Source organism: Ranitomeya imitator, chromosome 7, assembly GCF_032444005.1.
Source record: "Ranitomeya imitator isolate aRanImi1 chromosome 7, aRanImi1.pri, whole genome shotgun sequence".
Taxonomy (NCBI): Eukaryota; Metazoa; Chordata; class Amphibia; order Anura; family Dendrobatidae; genus Ranitomeya; species Ranitomeya imitator.
In genome coordinates, this window is record NC_091288.1 from 48,614,472 (window position 1) to 48,634,048 (window position 19,577).

The window sequence follows — 19,577 nt, forward strand, 5'->3', positions numbered from 1 at the left end:
TCCCCGACTTTTCGCGATAATCGGCCGATTCCACTCGACTCGACTTTTGAGATAGTCGGGTTTCGCGAAACACGGCTCGACTCTAAAAAGGTCAAGGTCGCTCAACTCTAGTCCTGTCTACACAGGCTCTTGAATTGATTTTTAACAATTCAGCATTTTGCTCTCGTCAGGTGCTTACTGGCCGGTGTATAATACAGGCTGCCATTCTGCAAACTGTCATTCCTTATAAATCTTGATGCCCATAATTGATTAAATACTTAGGGCACATTTACACTAAAGTGGGAGTGGACAGGGGTTAACCCCTTAGTGACTGAGCCAATTTTGACCTTAATGATCAGGCCAAAGTGTTGCCATTTTCAAACTTCTAATTTTGTGTCCTCAAATTAGTTATGTCATGCAAAATAGCTCATGAATAACATTTCCCACATGTCTACTTTATATCAGCACAATTTTGGAAACAACTTTTCTTTTTTCTTTTTTTTTGGTTAGGAAGTTACAAGGGTTAAAAGTTGACCAGTGATTCCTCAATTTTCCAACAAAATTTACAAAACTTTTTGGGTTTTTTTAGGGACTACATCAAATTTGAAGTGAATTTCAGGAGCCTATATGACATAAAATACCAAAAGTGACACCATTCTAAAAACTGGATCCCTCAAAGTGCTTGAGGCAACATTCAAGAAGTTTTATTAACCCTTCAGTTGCTTTTGAGAACTGAAGCAATGTGGACAGGCAAAATGAATTTAATGTTTTTCACACAAAAAAATGTACTTTAGACCCTGATTTTTTTCACAAGCGTAACAAGAAAAATGGACCACAAAACTTGTGAAATTTCACCTGAGTATGCAGATACCCCCCATTCCTAGTGGAAATCCACTGGGCGCATGGCAGGACTCGGAAAGGAAGGAGCGTCGTTTGCCATTTTGAATGCAAAATTGTCTGGATTCGAAAGCCCTTGATGTGCCTTAACAGTGGAACCCCCCGCACAAGTGACCCCATTTTTGCAAACCACATCCCTCAAGGATTTTACTCAGGGTCATAGTGAGCATTTTGAACCCACAGGTACGAGACAGAATTTGAGAGACCCTGGAGATTTTCCGAGACTGGGGTGCGCTATGCCCTTATTTCTTGGCAGCGTGTTAACATAGAGGAAGAATAGGGAGACAGAAAAAAATCCATAACATTCATGTATACTAGTGCCAGAAACCTCACCAGCAAGTTGTAGGAATTATAATTTTCTTCTAACATTTCTTTTCCTATCGCCACGACAGCACCCCTACGAGAGAGGGTTTCCGCCCACCTTCCGGACAGGAACCTACAGGATTTAAAGGGGCGGTCCCCCTCATCACTCCAGTTTGGGTTCCTGTCCGGACGGCGGGAGCCTGCAGGGAAATCAGCAGTCTTACCCGGGCCTCCATGCCTCTGCACGGTGTCTTTAGGAACGGCAGAATCGGGGACTCGGAAGCAGCGTCGGGGGTGTCCTGCTTGCAGACCCCCCCATCGTCTGGCCATGCGGAGTGCGTCCCAGGAGTCGGGCAGTGCCGTCCTGGTCCGCAGTTAAGCGCGGTACAGCGTTCACACCGGCGCTGGTGAACCCGGAAGTAGTTCTTACACTTCCGGGGTAAGCCAGGGGAGGAGCGCTGCAGCGTTGTAGAGCGGCGGCTGTGGAATGGAGCGTGCAGCAATGTCCTCAGTAGGGGACGCCGAGCACCCTTATGGAGAGGGAACAGAGCAGCGCAGTAAGAGCGGTAGCGGCCGCTCAAGGAGAAGCAGCAGCAGCGTGGTACGGGGGCAGCAGCGTGCGAGCGCCCCAGCGTCACATTTGGATCCTACTCCTCCAGAACCGGTATTCACAGAATCAGCCTTATGGTGAGTGTTAACAAAACACCTGGTGCTGATATGGTCTGTTATTTGTGCTTTGTTTTAGGGGAAAAAAACAGCTAAATCTAAGCACAAGCAATGTGCTCTATGCACGACTCCAATGCCTGACAGTTATACTAAGAGGCTTTGTCAGGCTTGCATCTGTCAGACCTTAGAAGAGCAAGCCCCCCTTAGGTCATCAGACCTTAGAGCGGTCATCAGGGAGGAAATACAGTTAGGGCCAGAAATATTTGGACAGTGACACAATTTTCGCGAGTTGGGCTCTGCATGCCACCACATTGGATTTGAAATGAAACCTCTACAACAGAATTCAAGTGCAGATTGTAACGTTTAATTTGAAGGGTTGAACAAAAATATCTGATAGAAAATGTAGGAATTGTACACATTTCTTTACAAACACTCCACATTTTAGGAGGTCAAAAGTAATTGGACAAATAAACATAACCCAAACAAAATATTTTTATTTTCAATATTTTGTTGCAAATCCTTTGGAGGCAATCACTGCCTTAAGTCTGGAACCCATGGACATCACCAAAACGCTGGGTTTCCTCCTTCTTAATGCTTTGCCAGGCCTTTACAGCCGCAGCCTTCAGGTCTTGCTTGTTTGTGGGTCTTTGCGTCTTAAGTCTGGATTTGAGCAAGTGAAATGCATGCTCAATTGGGTTTAGATCTGGAGATTGACTTGTCCATTGCATAATGTTCCACTTTTTGGCACTCATGAACTCATGGGTAGCTTTGGGGTCATTGTCCATCTGTACTATGAAGCGCCGTCCAATCAACTTTGCAGCATTTGGCTGAATCTGGGCTGAAAGTATATCCCAGTACACTTCAGAATTCATCCGGTTACTCTTGTCTGCTCTTATGTCATCAATAAACACAAGTGACCCAGTGCCATTGAAAGCCATACATGCCCATGCCATCACGTTGCCTCCACCATGTTTTACAGAGGATGTGGTGTGCCTTGGATCATGTGCCGTTCCCTTTCTTCTCCAAACTTTTTTCTTCCCATCATTCTGGTACAGGTTGATCTTTGTCTCATCTGTCCATAGAATACTTTTCCAGAACTGAGCTGGCTTCTTGAGGTGTTTTTCTGCACATTTAACTCTGTCCTGTCTATTTTTGGTATTGATGAATGGTTTGCATCTAGATGTGAACCCTTTGTATTTACTGTCATGGAGTTTTCTCTTTACTGTTGACTTAGAGACAGATACACCTACTTCACTGAGAGTGTTCTGGACTTCAGTTGATGTTGTGAACGGGTTCTTCTTCACCAAATTAAGTATGCGGCGATCATCCACCACTGTTGTCATCCGTGGACGCCCAGGCCTTTTTGAGTTCCCAAGCTCACCAGTCAATTCCTTTTTTCTCAGAATGTACCCAACTGTTGATTTTGCTACTCCAAGCATGTCTGCTATCTCTCTGATGGATTTTTCTTTTTTTTCAGCCTCAGGATGTTCTGCTTCACCTCAATTGAGAGTTCCTTTGACCGCATGTTGTCTGCTCACAGCAACAGCTTCCAAATGCAAAACCACACACCTGGAATCCACCCCTGACCTTTTAACTACTTCATTGATTACAGGTTAACGAGGGAGACGCCTTCAGAGTTAATTGCAGCCCTTAGAGTCCATTGTCCAATTACTTTTGGTCCCTTGAAAAAAAGGACGCTATGCATTACAGAGCTATGATTCCTAAACCCTTTCTCCGATTTGGATGTGGAAACTATCATATTGCAGCTGGGAGTGTGCACTTTCAGCCCATATTACATATATAATTTTATTTCTGAACATGTTTTTGTAAACAGCTAAAATAACAAAACTTGTGTCACTGTCCAAATATTTCTGGCCCTAACTGTAAGCTATTCCCTTAGAGGTAGCCGCCAGGAAAGGTCAGGCAGGGACATATCTCCAGGATCTAGTCTGTGACTGCAAGAAGGTGAATGTTCCCGCTCCTCATCTCCATCATCCTCAGATGAAGAGGGAAGGCCTTGTTTCTCGGTGGATAACATGGACATGTTAGTTAAAGGAGTCCGAGCTACCATGGGTGTTGCAGAGAGCAAGGAACCAAGGTCCGCACAGGACATAATGTTTGTGGGCTTGTGCCAGAGGAGTCGTAAGGCATTCCCGGTTGTGGATACAGTTAAGTCCCTTATAAAACGGGAATGGGATAAACAGGATAAAGGTTTCCTGCCGTCATCAGCCAAAAGAAGGTATCCCTTTGACGACAATGATCTGGCAGAATGGATGAAAGTCCCAAAAGTGGATGCAGCGGTGGCTTTTACGTCTAAAGCCGGTGCTTTGCCGCTGGAAGACGTGGGCCTTCTGAAAGATCCGTCGGATAGGAAGGCGGACATGTTTTTGAAAAAAGTATGGGAATCATCTGCGGGGGCGTTCAAACCTGCTATCTCTAGCACGTGTACGGCTAGATCCGTCATGGTGTGGATATCCCAGCTGGAGGAACAACTGAAATCCAAGGTGCCCAGAGACAAGATGCTGAACTCCCTTTCGCAAATACGGGAAGGGGTGGCGTATTTAGCGGATGCATCGGTGGATTCTTTAAAATTGGCAGCGAGATCAGCAGGTCTCTCAAACGCTGCTCGCCGAGCCTTATGGCTTAAGACCTGGAAAGGAGATGCCCAGGCGAGAGCTAAACTGTGTACAATACCGTGTAGGGGTGAGTACCTGTTTGGCCCGGTATTGGATGATATCCTAGCTAAAGCTGAGGATAGGAAGAAACGTTTTCCTAAAGCTTTCAATCCTACCTTTAGGAATACCTTCAGGAGACGCTTCCAATACCGAGGACCTTACCATAACCGAGAATGGGAACCGACAGACCCAAAAAAGAAAGGTTCGGACGTTAATGCCTCATCATGTTCCTCAAGAAGAAGAAGAAGAAATTATCGCTAATAAAGATCTTCCAGTAGGGGGCATGTTAAAATATTTCTATGCGCAGTGGGCTAAAATAACTGCGAGCAATTGGGTTTTATTAATAATTAATAAAGGGTTAAAATTAGAGTTCCGGGAAAAACCTTCTGATTTTTATATCTTGAGTGCCCCTAATTCCTTAGACCAACAAAAGGCCCTTGAAAAAGAGGTCCAAATGTTAAGACGGAAGGAAGTTATAGTGGAGGTTCCAAAACATCAGCAGGGGAAAGGGTTCTATTCCCCTTTATTTTTAATCTCCAAACCAGATGGATCCTATCGAACCATCATAAATTTACGGAGATTGAACAAACATCTAAATTACCATGCCTTTAAAATGGAATCTATTAAAACGGCGACTAAACTTCTTTTTCCCAGATGTTATATGACAGTCCTGGATTTAAAAGATGCGTATTACCATCTGCCCATTCACCAGGACCATCAACAATTCCTCAGAATGGCGGTGCACTTAAACGACCAGGTCAGACACTTTCAGTTTGCTGCAATGCCATTTGGTCTATCTATGGCACCAAGGGTGTTTACTAAAGTGATGGCGGAAGTAATGGCCTACATCAGAGAACATGATACGTTAATTGTACCCTACTTGGATGACTTCCTGGTAGTGGGAAATTCGTTTTTTCAGTGTAGTACTCACCTAAATCATGTAATATCTTCCTTACAGGACTTGGGTTGGATAGTCAATATGGAAAAATCAAGATTGGAACCATCAACGACTCAAACCTTCCTGGGTATTCTGCTAGATTCGGAAGAGCAACTATGTTTCCTTCCGGAAGAGAAAAAGCAGAGGATTGTGCACAAAGTCAGTACGGTAACAAGAAGGCCAGATCTGACTTTGAGAGACGCTATGTCCCTTCTGGGATCCCTAACATCTTGCATACCAGCCGTTCAGTGGGCTCAATTCCACACTCGAGTGTTGCAGGCCCAGGTCTTGGAGGCAGAGAGGAGTCTTCAAGGGCAATTAGGCGGAAGACTCCGGCTGTCCGCCGCCACCCTACACAGTCTGAGATGGTGGTTGAACAGGGGACATTTAGAAAAAGGAGTACGCTGGAGTATAGTTCCAGACAACACGGTTACAACCGATGCCAGTCCGATAGGATGGGGAGCTCATATAGGAGATGTTTGGACTCAAGGGCAATGGTCTCTCTTAGAGGCTCAAGAGTCCTCGAATTGGAAAGAGCTCACGGCAGTAAAAAAAGGCCCTACTCAGGTTGCTACCATCTCTGCAGGATTCACATGTAAGAGTCCAGTCAGACAACTCAACAGTAGTGGCGTATCTCAACCATCAAGGAGGTACAAGGTCAAGATCTCTAATGAACACCACCACAGAGATACTCAAAGTAGCCGAAGCCCACTTTCGCTCTCTGTCAGCCGTTCACATTCGGGGAGAGCTCAACACAGAGGCAGATTACCTCAGCCGTCATTCTCTACGTCAGGGAGAATGGGTTCTAAATCGACGGGTGTTCAAACAGATAGTAGACCTATGGGGGTTGCCTGTTATAGATCTATTTGCAACGAGAGAGAACAGACAGACCAGGAAGTTCGCTTCTCTTCGGGTGGCGGGCAAGCCCTGTATAATAGACTCCCTTCAAATACACTGGGATTTCCCTCTGGCTTATGCATTCCCCCAATGTGTCTGATCCCTATAGTACTCAGGAAGATCAGGGAGGAGAGTGCGAGAGTGATCCTGATTGCCCCCTTTTGGCCCAGGAGGGCATGGTTCTCGTTACTCAGGGCAATGTCTGTGTCCGACCCCTGGGTACTGCCGATCAGTCCGGAGCTTCTTTCTCAGGGTCCGTTCAGTCACCCCAATGTGGAATCCCTGCATCTGACGGCGTGGAATTTGAGAGGGAGTTATTAAGGAGAAGAGGGTTTTCAGAGGCTCTCATATCTACCCTTTTAAATAGCCGAAAAGAGGTTACTACCAAGATCTATGCTAAAACTTGGAAGAAGTTCCTTGCCTTCTACCAAAATCCCTTTTCAGGCAAGGTTCCAATTCCGGCTATTCTGGAGTTTTTACAAAAGGGCCGAGAATTGGGCTTGGCGGTAAATACCCTTAGAGTCCAAGTATCAGCTTTGGGGGCGTTATATAACAGCGATGTGGCGGGAAATAGATGGGTTTCCCGATTTATTAGGGCCACTGAACGTAGTAACCCAGTGTATATTCCTAGATTACCACCATGGGATTTAAATTTGGTTTTAGACGCCTTAACAGAACCCCCCTTTGAGCCATTAGATTCTGTCTCCATAAAAAATTTAACTTTAAAAACTGCCTTCCTAGTAGCCCTGACCTCTGCTAGGAGAGTGAGTGATTTACAAGCATTGTCGATAGATCCTCCTTAGGCTAGGTTCACATTGCGCTAGGTGTGTCCGTCTAACGGACTCGTTTCTAAGTAGTAAAAACGCAATGTAACGCACATACTAACGCGCCCATAGACTTGCATTGTCTGACGCATCGTGACGCATCCCTAAATTGGTATGTGTTTGTCACATAACGTTTTTTTTCTGACGGACCTTCAACGCGGCTTGCAGCATTCATTCTGCCATAGAAGGCTATGGCAAACGCAGTCAGACGCAAATCATGAAAAATTTCCAAATAGGACCACACGTTTTAATAGCGTTTGAGGGTGGTCACATGTGGTCATGTGACAGGAAATGTGATTTCGGCCAAATGAGGAGTATCCCACCCACACATTTCTCCTGAGGCCTACTGCACGTGACAGAGTGTTGCAAGAGATCACAGGAAATGTAAGTACATTTCTATATATTATATATCTCTGTATACAACATGGAAGTTTGTAATGTCCGTCGGATGTGTGTGTACCAAACATGTATTGCTTTGTTGCACACAGATGTCGGATACAGATGTCAGCAGCAGCAGCAGCGTGTCTGCAATTTTTTCTTCTCAGTCGGTAGGTTTGCACTTTAAAAAACCACAATAATGTTGTGTGAAACTCCATTGTATTGAGCTAGGCACGTAATAAAAATCATGTTTATTGTTTTATTGTGAATAGGAGTCTTCTGAGCCTGAGGCTGCTAGACCTCCCCCAAAAAAACAGGCAAAAACCACAAAGGTACATAGCACACATGTTGAATTTTTCAGGCATAAATTTATTGATCCAATGAATGTTAACATTATTTAATGTTAAATTAATTTTTTTTACATTTTACATACACAATAGGTTGTGGCACACGGAGGACACAAAAGAAAGAAGGTCCCTAGCCGTCTGTCGTCGCCACAACTGCCAGTGGTAAATATAAAACTAGAAATATTCTATCCAATATTTATCAACAATCTATTCACTTTCTATCTACTATATCTATAAACTATCTATCAACTATCTATCGCTCCATCTATTTGTCTATCTATCTATATCTATGTATCTATCTATCTATACTATGTATCTATCTATATCTATGTATCTATCTATCTATATCTATGTATCTATCTATCTATATCTATGTATCTATCTATTTATATCTATGTATCTATCTATCGCTATATCTATGTATCTATCTATCGCTATATCTATGTATCTATCTATCGCTATATCTATGTATCTATCTATCGCTATATCTATGTATCTATCTATCTATCTATGTATCTATCTATATCTATATATCTATCTATATCTATCTATCTATATCTATGTATCTATCTATCTATATCTATGTATCTATCTATCTCTGTATATATGAATATGGCCATCCAGTGAAATTGACACTATCAACATAACGTTTTGTGTTTACATAGTCCAAGTCAGCGACCAAAAAAAAAAGGATTGTCGTTGACGAAGAGCCATTGACTATTCACAACGAGACACTGATCAACCTTGAGGAAGCCAACCCCTCCATATGGGACCAGAGCGACAGCTCCCACCATGACATTGTGAAGAACCGCAAGTTGTGGGATCAAATTATCTGTCACTTTGATCCCCGATACATGGAGAAGTCGACAACCTCAAAGAAAAAAATTGGTAAATATTGGTGACGTAACATCGGAAAATGTTAAAAAAAAAAAAAAAAAATTTCTATCCTATCAACCTATCCACTTGTTGTCTGCTATCTATCTCTCAATTATCAACTATCTGTACACTATATATCTATCTATCTATACACTATTTCTAAACTATTTCTGATCTAACAACTATCTATCTACTATTTATATATCAACTATCGTAACAAACTATGAACAATTTTTCCTATATCTTAAAACTATCTATCTACTATTTTTATATTTTTTTTTTTTTTTTAATTTAAAGCCGATGCTGTCCATACCCGTTGGAAGTCCATCCGCGATCGCTTTGTCCGTGACTACCGGAACAGTCAGAATGCACCAAGCGGATCAGGTGGCAAACGGGTGACCCCGTATGTGCATTACGACCAACTGCTCTTTCTTCAAAAAACATTGTCTCAGCGCTCGTAAGTACAAATAGGTCTGTGTGCGAGACAAAATTGTTGAAAGGAAAATAATTAATTTTTTTTTGGGGGGGGGTTATACAGCACGATATGCAGTACCACGGCGCCTAGACCGGCAGAGGAACTGGAGCCTTCTCCAGTGGAACCAACCCAACCTGAAGATGTCTGGCATCAGCGAGCCACGATCTGCGGATAGAAGCACTGTTGCTGCAGGTGTGAGTGCCCGGTTGCAATCACAGCGTGGACGCAAGCGAGCATCACAAAAAGATGAAGCTGATGCAATTATCGTCGATGGACTCCAACGGGTAGAGGACATGTGTCGCAGTGAGCTCAAAGACCTGAGGCGGGAAATTACCGAGCTGCAAGCCCGCGAGTCTGTATACTCTGCTAATGAGTGGAAGCTACTTTTCTTATCCTATGTGCCTGTAGCACAAAATATCCCGGCACTAGAAACCTTATGTTTAGACAAAGACTGAACGACCTTCTTGAGGAATTTGTGGGCCCCCAGGAACCCGCTCCATCGGGAACAAGAAGAATGGACATGCCGGCCTACAACCCTCAATATAGAGGCCGGGGTGAAACGAGCGTGGAACCTCATAGACAATGTAGCAGTCCATCATACAGTTGGGCAGACAATATGCCCGTGCAGTACCAAAGTCTTTAGTACCGTTCACTGTCCCCAGCCAGGTGCAATTACCGCGTTGCAAGTTTTGTTTTTTGTTTTTTATTTTTTTTATGTTTTTTGTTGTAAATTTCTATTTTCCTTTTTTTTCATCCCTATGGGATATCATATGTTAAACCTGTGTACCAACAGTTTGTTGGAAAAATCCATAAACATTTAGTAAACTGTTTCAAATTTAAGATTCTTGTATGACTTAAACTTTTAACACAACATAATTTTTTACACGACATAAGGTAACTTTTTACACAACATTAGGTTAAACAACCTAACTTTTTACACGACATCAGGAAGACTTTAAATTTTTTTCACACGTATCTGTCTTGCCATGGAACATGGCCTTCATGTGTGAAGTAATGTGCAAATTGATCACGAATCCTCATTATTTGTGCTGTAGACCGAACTGCATTCGATTCAATGCTACTGAGGTTCGACTCACAATCATCGGGGTCTACCACTTGGGGTTCATGTCTCGCCACAAAATTATGCAGACAGATGCACGCCTTCACAACACGGTCCACATTTTCTGGTTGCAGTTGCATGCAGGTTAGTAAAATCCGCCATTTTAATGTCAAAATCCCAAAGGCACACTCCACATAACGTCTAGCCCGGCTCAAGCGATAATTAAAAATGCGCCTGCTGGAGCCTAGACTATGGCTTGAGTACGGCTTGAGGAGATTTTGTCCTAGTTGAAAGGCCTCATCACCAACTAAAACATAGGGCAAACTTGGGCCTTCGGTCCCCGGAAGAGGTTGTGATGAGGGTATGTTGAAACTTTGGCTGTACAAACATCGGCCCATGTTGGAGTCTCTGAAGACTCTGGAATCGTTAGTCCGGCCATAAGCACCAATATCCACAGCAACAAAACGGTACCTGGCATCCGCAATCGCCATCAATACTATAGAAAAGTATTTCTTATAGTTATAGTAGAGGGAACCACTATGCGCAGGTTTCTGAATCCGAATGTGCTTTCCGTCCACGGCACCAATACAATTGGGGAAATTAGCCACATCCTCAAACTGTTGGGAAATCGCTAGCCACATTTCTGATGTTGGTGTTGGTAGCACAAGTGGTTGCAAGTTGTTCCAAATGGCATCACAAGTTTCCTGAACCAGTTGGCAAATTGTTGACTTCCCAAGTCTAAACTGATAATGCAGTGACGCAAAAGATTCTCCGGTAGCCAGATATCTGTCGACATTCAAAAACAAAAAAAAAAATTTGGATTTTAATGATCATCTAAAGGCTAGTTACAATAGAATATACAATTTCTAAATGAACATTAGGCCACACGATACCGAGATCTAGTCTTTGTCAATAGAATGATAAAAAAATGTATAATTACCTCACAGTCACTACTAAATGTTGCTCCGCACAGATGCTTTCACGAAAAGTGCTGCGATGATGATGTATCTCATCCTTCACATGTGAGAGCAGAACATCAAAGGTCTCAATGGACATCCGTAGATAGCGTTGGAATTTGAAGGGATGATCCCGAAGCTGCACATACAGGGTGTGAAAGGCACCATATGTATTCCGCAAGAAATTCACTTCGTGGATCCAATATCTCCTTTGCGAACTACGCTTTCTCTGCCGAAGTCGCAACCGCATCAAGCGAAATCTGACGAGCTCAGACACAAACATCTTGCTAGCAGAAGTTCACTCAATGCTTTCAAAATGGAGAATGAGTCTGTGCCCACACCCGACAATGACAAAAGAAAAAAAAAAAAAAAAAAGAACAACTTTATTGACAGTGACAAACGCAGCCAAACGGATACTTCGTAAACGGACATCCAAATGAAAAAACGCGATCACATGCGTTAACCCTAGCGTTACCGTGACGACGAATTTCACATATTTTGGCTCCTTTTCTGTACATGCGTTTAACGAATCCGTTTAACGCCATGTACTTGACGCAATGTGAACCTAGCCTTATTTAATGGTCTTTCAGGATAGGGTAGTATTAAAACCAGACCCAGCATACCTACCAAAAGTAGCTTCCAAATTTCAATGAAGTCAAGAAATAATTTTACCATCTTTCTGTGACGATCCGAATTCAGCTGATAAGCAGTAATATCACATGTTAGATGTTAGAAGAGCTCTATTAGAGTACCTACACAAAACAGAACCATGGAGGCAGAGTAGGGCTCTGTTTGTTTCCTTTCAGAATCCAAGGAAAGGGGCGAGTGTAACTAAGGCGTCTATCGCCAGATGGATAAGAGATGCCATATATCTTGCTTATACTGCTAGAGGCCAGACACCACCAGATGGCATCAGGGCCCACTCCACTCGAGCCATGGCCTCATCCTGGGCGGAAAGAGCGGACGTCTCCATAGACGTAATATGTAAGGCGGCAACGTGGTCATCTCCTTCCACCTTTTATAGACATTATCGTCTTGATTTATCTTCAGAGGCCAATTTAGTTTTTGGCCGTACAGTACTTAGTGCTGTAGTCCCCCCCAGGTGATTGATCTTTGAAAATCTCTCGTAGGGGTGCTGTCGTGGCGATAGGAAAACCGTTTTTTACGTACCGGTAATAGGATTTTACGGAGCCACGACAGCACCCGCACATTCCCTCACGTAGTTGATCACTGGTCTCTGCACCCTTTTGGGGAAAGTGTGCTTTTTAAAAAATCACCCTTTAGAAGGTGATGGTATTTAGTAATGTTTAAGTGTATATGTTTATGTACTAACTCAATGGTGGTTGGTGTCCCTTATACTCTGAAACACAAACTGGAGTGATGAGGGGGACCGCCCCTTTAAATCCTGTAGGTTCCTGTCCGGAAGGTGGGCGGATCCCCTCTCTCATAGGGGTGCTGTTGTGGCTCCGTAAAATCCTATTACCGGTACGTAAAAACCGGTATCATGGGATAACTGAAGAATTAATCGTGTATGTAAGGGAAAAAAAAGCCTTAATTGGCAAAGTAATGATCTTCAACTACATAAACAATAAGATTTAAATATAATTTAGATAAAATTGGCCTTTTTTTATTTTTATACTCATCCTCTTCCCCAATCCCCTGATGTCTTTTCTACAGTATTTACATAAGAATGCAAAAAGCTGCTACCAAGGCGATTAAAATCATGAGATGCATTAAAAGGCATAAATGCCCATGACAATGACTTAGCTTTGCCTCTTATACAAGTCAGACCACATTTGGAATTTATTTGTAGAAATAGAAAAATATCCAGTGTTGAGTAAAATTCAGAAGTCTTTATCAGAAAATTAAAAACTTGCACCATTATATATGGGCATAAAAAAAGGTGCAAATCTCGCATACGAATTTCGGAATTTAGTCTTTATTCATTGCAATAAATAAGGATTAAATTCCGAAACGCATTTGCGAGATTTGCACTTTTTTTTTCTCCCCATGTTTACTAGTGCGACTTTATAATTTTCTAATAAAGACTTCTGAATTTTATCAACACGCTGGATATTTTTCTATTTCTGCAAATGGTTTCTTAACTGCGGCACTGCAGGTTTCCTGGCGTTGTATCCATGGAGAAGGTGAGCCGATATTTTTCTGCAGGACAGTATGGACTCCTTTCTAATGACCGTTGTTCAGTGATGACCAGGAGGCATCCTCCACATCTAGAGGAAAGTATGTTTCATAAGCACAGATGGTGATTAACCTGATTGCTAAATGGCGTAACGAGAAAAAACATCAAAACGCCAGAATTACTTTTTTTGTCGTTGCAACATTGCAATAAAATGCAATACCGAGTGATCAAAAGATCGTAACTACACCAAAATTATATCAATAAAAACGTCAGCTTGGCGCGGAAAAAATAAGCCCCCACTCAGCCCCAAATCAGAAAAAATGGTGACAGCACAGGTCTCGTAAAATGGTACCATTTTTTTTTTCTCCCAAAGTTTAGATTTTTTTTACCACTTAGATAAAAAAGAACCTAGACATGTTTGGTGTCTATGAATTTGTAATGACCTGGAGAATCATAATGGCAGGTCAGTTTTAGCATTTAGTGAACAACATGGTAAAAAAAACAAAACAATGGAATTGCACTTTTTTTTTTTTTTGCAATTTCACCGCACTTGGAATTTTTCCCATTTTCCAGTACACGATATGTTAAAACCAATGGTGTAGTTCAAGAGTACAACTTGTCCTGCAAAAAACAAGCCCTCTGGCTCTGGAAGTAAGGGGAGCAAAAAATGAAAATGCAAAATTGCCCGGGGTTAATATGCTTGGATACAGCACTCTGTAAACAGCCGGTTTCTTTAGCAATGACCTTTTGTGGCTTACTCTCCATGTGGAGTGTGTCAATGACTGCCTTCTGGACATCTGTCAGGTCAGCAGTCTTCTCCGTGATTGTGGAGCATACTGAAACAGACTAAGGCCGGCGTCACACTAGCGAATTTTACGGACGTATGAGCGCATAAAATACGTCCGTAAAACACGCCTAACAAACGTCCCAATTATTCTCTATGCCCCTGCTCCTATCTGCCGTATTTTACTGATCAGTATTATACGGCTTTCTACGGCTGTAGAAAATCGCAGCATGCTGCGTTTGTCACCGTATTGCACAAAAAAAACGCCAATGAAAGTCTATGGAAGCCAGAAAAATACGGATTACACACGGACCAGCAGTGTGACTTGCGAGAAATACGCAGCGCTGTTAGAGAGAAAAGTCGGCAATTCAGCGCGGTGTACAGTAAAATCACACTGACAGCTTACAGTAGAATAGGTAGAATAAATGTGTACACATAGAATAGGTGTGTATATATATATATATATATATATATATATATATATATATGTCAGTGAGACACATATATGTATATATATATATATTATTATTTCATACAGCGCTAGATAGCTTTAAAGCCGGTAATTCAATTGCCTGCTTTTGCTATCTCCTTCCTAAACCCGACATGATATGAGACATGGTTTACATACAGTAAACCATCTCATATCACCTTTTTTTTGCATATTCCACACTACTAATGTTAGTAGTGTGTATATGCAAAATTTGGCCGTTCTAGCTATTAAATTAAAGGGTTAAATGGCGGAAAAAATTGGCGTGGGCTCCCACGCAATTTTCTCCACCAGAGTAGTAAAGCCAGTGACTGAGGGCAGATAATTAATAGCCTGGAGAGGGTCCATGGTTATTGGCCCCCCCCCTGGCTAAAAACATCTGCCCCCAGCCACCCCAGAAAAGGCACATCTGGAAGATGCGCCTATTCTGGCACTTGGCCACTCTCTTCCCATTCCCGTAGAGTGGTGGGATATGGGGTAATGAAGGGTTAATGCCACCTTGCTATTGTAAGGTGACATTAAGCCAAATTAATAATGGAGAGGCGTCAATTATGACACCTATCCATTATTAATCCAATACTAGTAAAGGGTTAAAAAAAACACAAACACATTATTAAAAATTATTTTAATGAAATAAAAACAAAGGTTGTTGTAATAATTTATTCTACGCTCAATCCATCTGAAGACCCTCGCTCTGTAACAAAGAAAAAATAATAAACCAACAATATACATACCTTCCGAAGATCTGTAAGGTCCCACGATGTGGTGAGGCGCCCTCTGCTGGTTGTCCTCATATGAACTCGAGCCTGTGAGCTTTCAAGGAAAGTTCCCACGCTCCAGGAACAACCAGCAGAGGGCACCTCACCGCAAATGAAGGTAAATATAGGTCATTGACCTACTTTACCTTCATTCCCCGGGGTTTTGCAGCCAGGAGCAGTGCTGCATTAACAGAGCTCCTGGCTGCAAAATATTTAAACTCCTTCAGATGGATTTACATCGTGGGACCTTACAGATCTTCGGAAGGTATGTATATTGTTGGTTGGATAGAGGAAGAACTGCAGCACCGAAGACCGTGGGACGGCAGGGGGAGCGCCAGGATCGCTGGAAGCAGGTAAGTATGCTTCGGCGCCCTCTCCCCCTCACCCGCCGACCCCACCGCCGACCGTGACTCGAGTATAAGCCGAGAGGGGCACTTTCAGCCCAAAAATTTGGGCTGAAAATCTCGGCTTATACTCGAGTATATACGGTATGTGTCTACTGATATATATATATATATATATATATATACACAGTATATATGGTTTTTTATTTTTTTTTTACACATGGATCCCTTGTATAGCCGTATGTCGGTTTTGCAAGCCTGCAAGAAAAACACGCAGTACGGATGCCATACAGATTACATACGGAGGATGCCATGCGCAAAATACGCTGATACACCCTGCCTACGGAGGAGCTACGGACCACTATTTTGGGGACTTTTCAGCTTATTACGGCCGCAATATACGGACCGTCTTGTCTTACGCTGAGTGTGACGCAGGCCTAAGGGACCTTTTAAACGCTTAGGAAGCCTTTACAGGTGTTTTTTTTTTTGTTAATTTACTGAGATAATGACTTTTTGGGTTTTAATTGGCTGTAAGCCATAATCATCAACATTAACAGAAAGAAACACTTGAAATAGATCACTCTGTAATGACTCTATATATGAGTTTTAATTTTTGTATTGAAGAACTGAAATAAATTAACTTTTTGATGATATTCTAATTTGGTGAGAAGAACCCGTAGATCTGAGGATCTCATCCCAGTACCTAATGGCAGTCAGGGTTCATCTGGATAGCACATGAAGAGCTGTGCGGAACTCCAAAGAAATGCCTCCCTACACCATTACTGACCCACTGCTAAACCGGTCTTGCTAGAGAATGTTGCAGGCAGCAGAATGTTCTCCACAGCCTCTCCAGACTCTGTCAGGTGCACAGTGTGAACCTGCTCTCATCCGTGAAGAGCACAGGGCGCCAACGTTGAATGTACCAATCTTGGTGTTATTTATATAGCACCATTAATTCCATGGTGCTGTGCATGAGAAAGGGGTTATATACAGAGTTATAGATATCGTTTACAGTAAACAAATTTACAATGACAGACTGGTACAGAGGGGAGAGGACCCTGTCCTTGCGGACTTACATTCTACGGGATAATGAGGCATGGAATTCCAGAGGATGGGGATATTCGGGAGAAATCTTGAAGGTGGTTGTGTGGAGGAGAGTAGGTCTTGGAAGGATCGAAGATTACGTGAGGAAAGATATTGGGAGATTAGTTCAGCGATATAGGGAGGGGACAGGTTGTGTATGGCTTTGTAGATCAGTGTTAGTAGTTTGAACTGGATTCGTTGGGGAATTGGGAGCCAGTGGAGGAATTTGCAGAGGGGAGAAACAGGAGTAGCAAGGAGAGAGGTGGATTAGCCAGGCAGCAGAGTTGAGGACAGACTGGAGTGGTGCAAGAGTTAGCGGGGAGGCCACAGAGGAGGGAGTTGCAGTAGTCAAGGTGGGAGATGAGGGAATGCACAAGAGTTTTCGTAGATTGTGGGCTGAGGAAGGGACAGATTCAGGCAATATTTTTGAGTTGGAGGCGACAGAAGGTGGCAAGAGTGTGGATGTGCAGTTTGAAGGACAGGGCAGTCGAGAGTTACCCCGATACAGCTGATTTCAGGTGCGGGAGAGAGCGTGATGCCGTTTACCATAATAGATAGATCAGGTAGGGGGGATACGCAAGATGGGGGAAAGATGAGGAGTTCAGTTTTGTCTACATTGAGTTTTAGGAAGCAAGAGGTGAAGGAGGATATGGCTGATAGACACTCCAGGATTCTGACAGCAGAGAAGTGACATCTTGGCGAGAGAGGTAGATCTGAGTGTCGTCCGCATACAGGTGGTGCTGGAAGCCATGGGACTTTGAGTTGTCCTAGGCCAAGGGTATAGATGGAAAAAAAAAGTAGAGGCCCTAGGACAGAGCCTTAAGGGACCCCAACAGAGAGAGGATGGGATGAGGAGGTAGTGGGAAACGCTAAATATGTGGTCGGAAAGGTATGAGGCAATCCAGGACAGGGCAAGGTCTTTGATGTCAAGGGAAGAAAGAATCTGTAGCAGTAGGCAGTGGTCGACTGTCTCAAAGGCAGGGGACAGGTCAAGAAGGAGGATGGAGAACTGTCTGATAGCTTTGGCTGTGAGTCATTAGTAATTTTGGTCAGGGCAGTTTCGGTGGTGTGGTGGGGGCAGAAGCCAGATTGGAGGTTGTTAAGGAGAGTTAGATGAGAGGTGGGAGGAAAGTTGAGCATGGACATGCTGCTCAAGGAGTTTTGAAGCAAACGGGAGCAGTGATATGGGGCAATAGCTGGGCATAGCAGTTGGGTGAAGGTTAGTTTTTTTAGGATGGGTGTGATGGTGGCATGTTTGAAGGCAGAGGGGAAGGTACCAGAAGATAGCGATAGGTTGAAGAGATGGGTTATGGCTGGAATGACAGTGATATTGGAGAGGGAGGTTATTAGAGAAGGGCAGAGCTCTGGTATCTGGAGTGGTTGGGGTGGTGGAACAGTAAAGGTTTGCCTTTTTTGGTCGATCTTGTTTTTGAAGTAGGTGGCAAAGTCCTCGGAAGAGATGAGGGGGAGTTGGGGGTGGCAAATGCCAAACAACCTGCATGGTGTTGGGCTGTAAGTGTAACATCCCCTTGTGGACGTCGAGTCCTCATACCACCCTCATGGAGTCCGTTTCTGACCGATTGAGCAGAAACATGGATGTTAGTGGACTGCTTGAGGTCATTTTGCAGAGCTCTGGCACTGTTCCTCCTTGCACAAAGGAGCAGGTAGCGGTCCAGCTGCTGGGTTATTGCCCTCTTACGGTCCTCTCCATGTCTGCTATCTGCTCCATGCTCTGGACATGTGCTGACAGACACAGCTATCCTGCTTGCCATAGCTCCCATTGATGTGCCATCCTAAATGAGCTGCACTACTTGAGCAACTTCTGTGGGTTCCTACAGTACATCTAGGGTGAGAGGAATGACAAACTGCAAAAGTAACCAGAAATAATGAGAACAGAGAAATGGTCTGTGGTCACCCCTACAAAACCACTCCTTTATAGGGGTTGCCTTGCTAATTGACTATCTTTTCTACCTGTTGTCTATTCCATTTGGACAACACCAGGAGAAATTCAGTCAGTGTTGCTTCATAACTGGACAGGTTGATTTCACAGAAGTGTCACTGACTTGGAGTTAAATTGTGTCGTTCAAGTGCTCCCTTTATTTTTATTTTTTGAGTAGTGTGTGTATATATTATTTCAAACAATAGTTTATGGGTACTAGATTCTGTGATGGCATGCCAAGCAAGCTTGTCTGATGGTCATATTTGAATAAGGTTTCATCCCCCCCAATATGAAACAATTAGAAGAGGTAGGACCTCTGTCTTCTTTCAACCTTAAAACCATAAAGCCCAAGGCTTTATTCACATGCCTGACTGTTATGTTTTCTTGGATGGAAACCCAATGTTTTGACCCAAACTCGATCACTTCATAGGTGTAAGTCAGGCCCCGCACAGCCAATCCAGACATCTCAGACATAACACTGGCCTTGTGTGAATGCGTCATATCTGCTTGTCATGGTCTGAGTATGGACGGTCCGTGGGTCTCTTTACCCAAACTTGACAGCCTCATATGCATGGTTGGCAAGCTTGGGTCAGGAGATGCAAGGATAGTCTGTGCAATACGGTACGCAGACGGTGACATAATGAAATGTGAATGTGGCAGTAAGGTTTCTCTTCTCCATTTTCTGGGAAAGTCTTTCAGGTGGGCTTCCACAAGTTATCAAGACCAGACAGGCAGAACAAATGAAAAGTTACCATGAGCTGTGTTTGGCATT

The 19,577-nt window shown here is 43.2% G+C and overlaps 1 protein-coding gene across 1 annotated transcript; it reads left to right on the forward strand.

Annotated features, from left to right (window-relative positions):
* The first annotated feature begins 6,920 nt into the window (after window positions 1-6,920).
* Window positions 6,921-9,448, forward strand: LOC138644616 (uncharacterized). The gene is made up of 6 exons (XM_069733202.1): window positions 6,921-7,726; window positions 7,829-7,888; window positions 7,997-8,065; window positions 8,569-8,791; window positions 9,077-9,236; window positions 9,318-9,448. The coding sequence occupies exons 1-6, from the start codon at window positions 7,616-7,618 to the stop codon at window positions 9,427-9,429; spliced, it is 735 nt and encodes a 244-aa protein (XP_069589303.1). The 5' UTR covers window positions 6,921-7,615; the 3' UTR covers window positions 9,430-9,448.
* Window positions 9,449-19,577: the final 10,129 nt, after the last annotated feature.

Excerpts from the sequence above, each read along its gene's own strand:
- LOC138644616 (XM_069733202.1), top strand. The coding sequence starts at position 7,616 with ATGTCCGTCGGATGTGTGTGTACCAAACATGTATTGCTTTGTTGCACA. Across the intron at positions 7,889-7,996 it reads AACAGGCAAAAACCACAAAG|GTTGTGGCACACGGAGGACA; the intron begins GTACATAGCACA and ends CATACACAATAG. Across the intron at positions 8,792-9,076 it reads AACCTCAAAGAAAAAAATTG|CCGATGCTGTCCATACCCGT; the intron begins GTAAATATTGGT and ends TTTAATTTAAAG.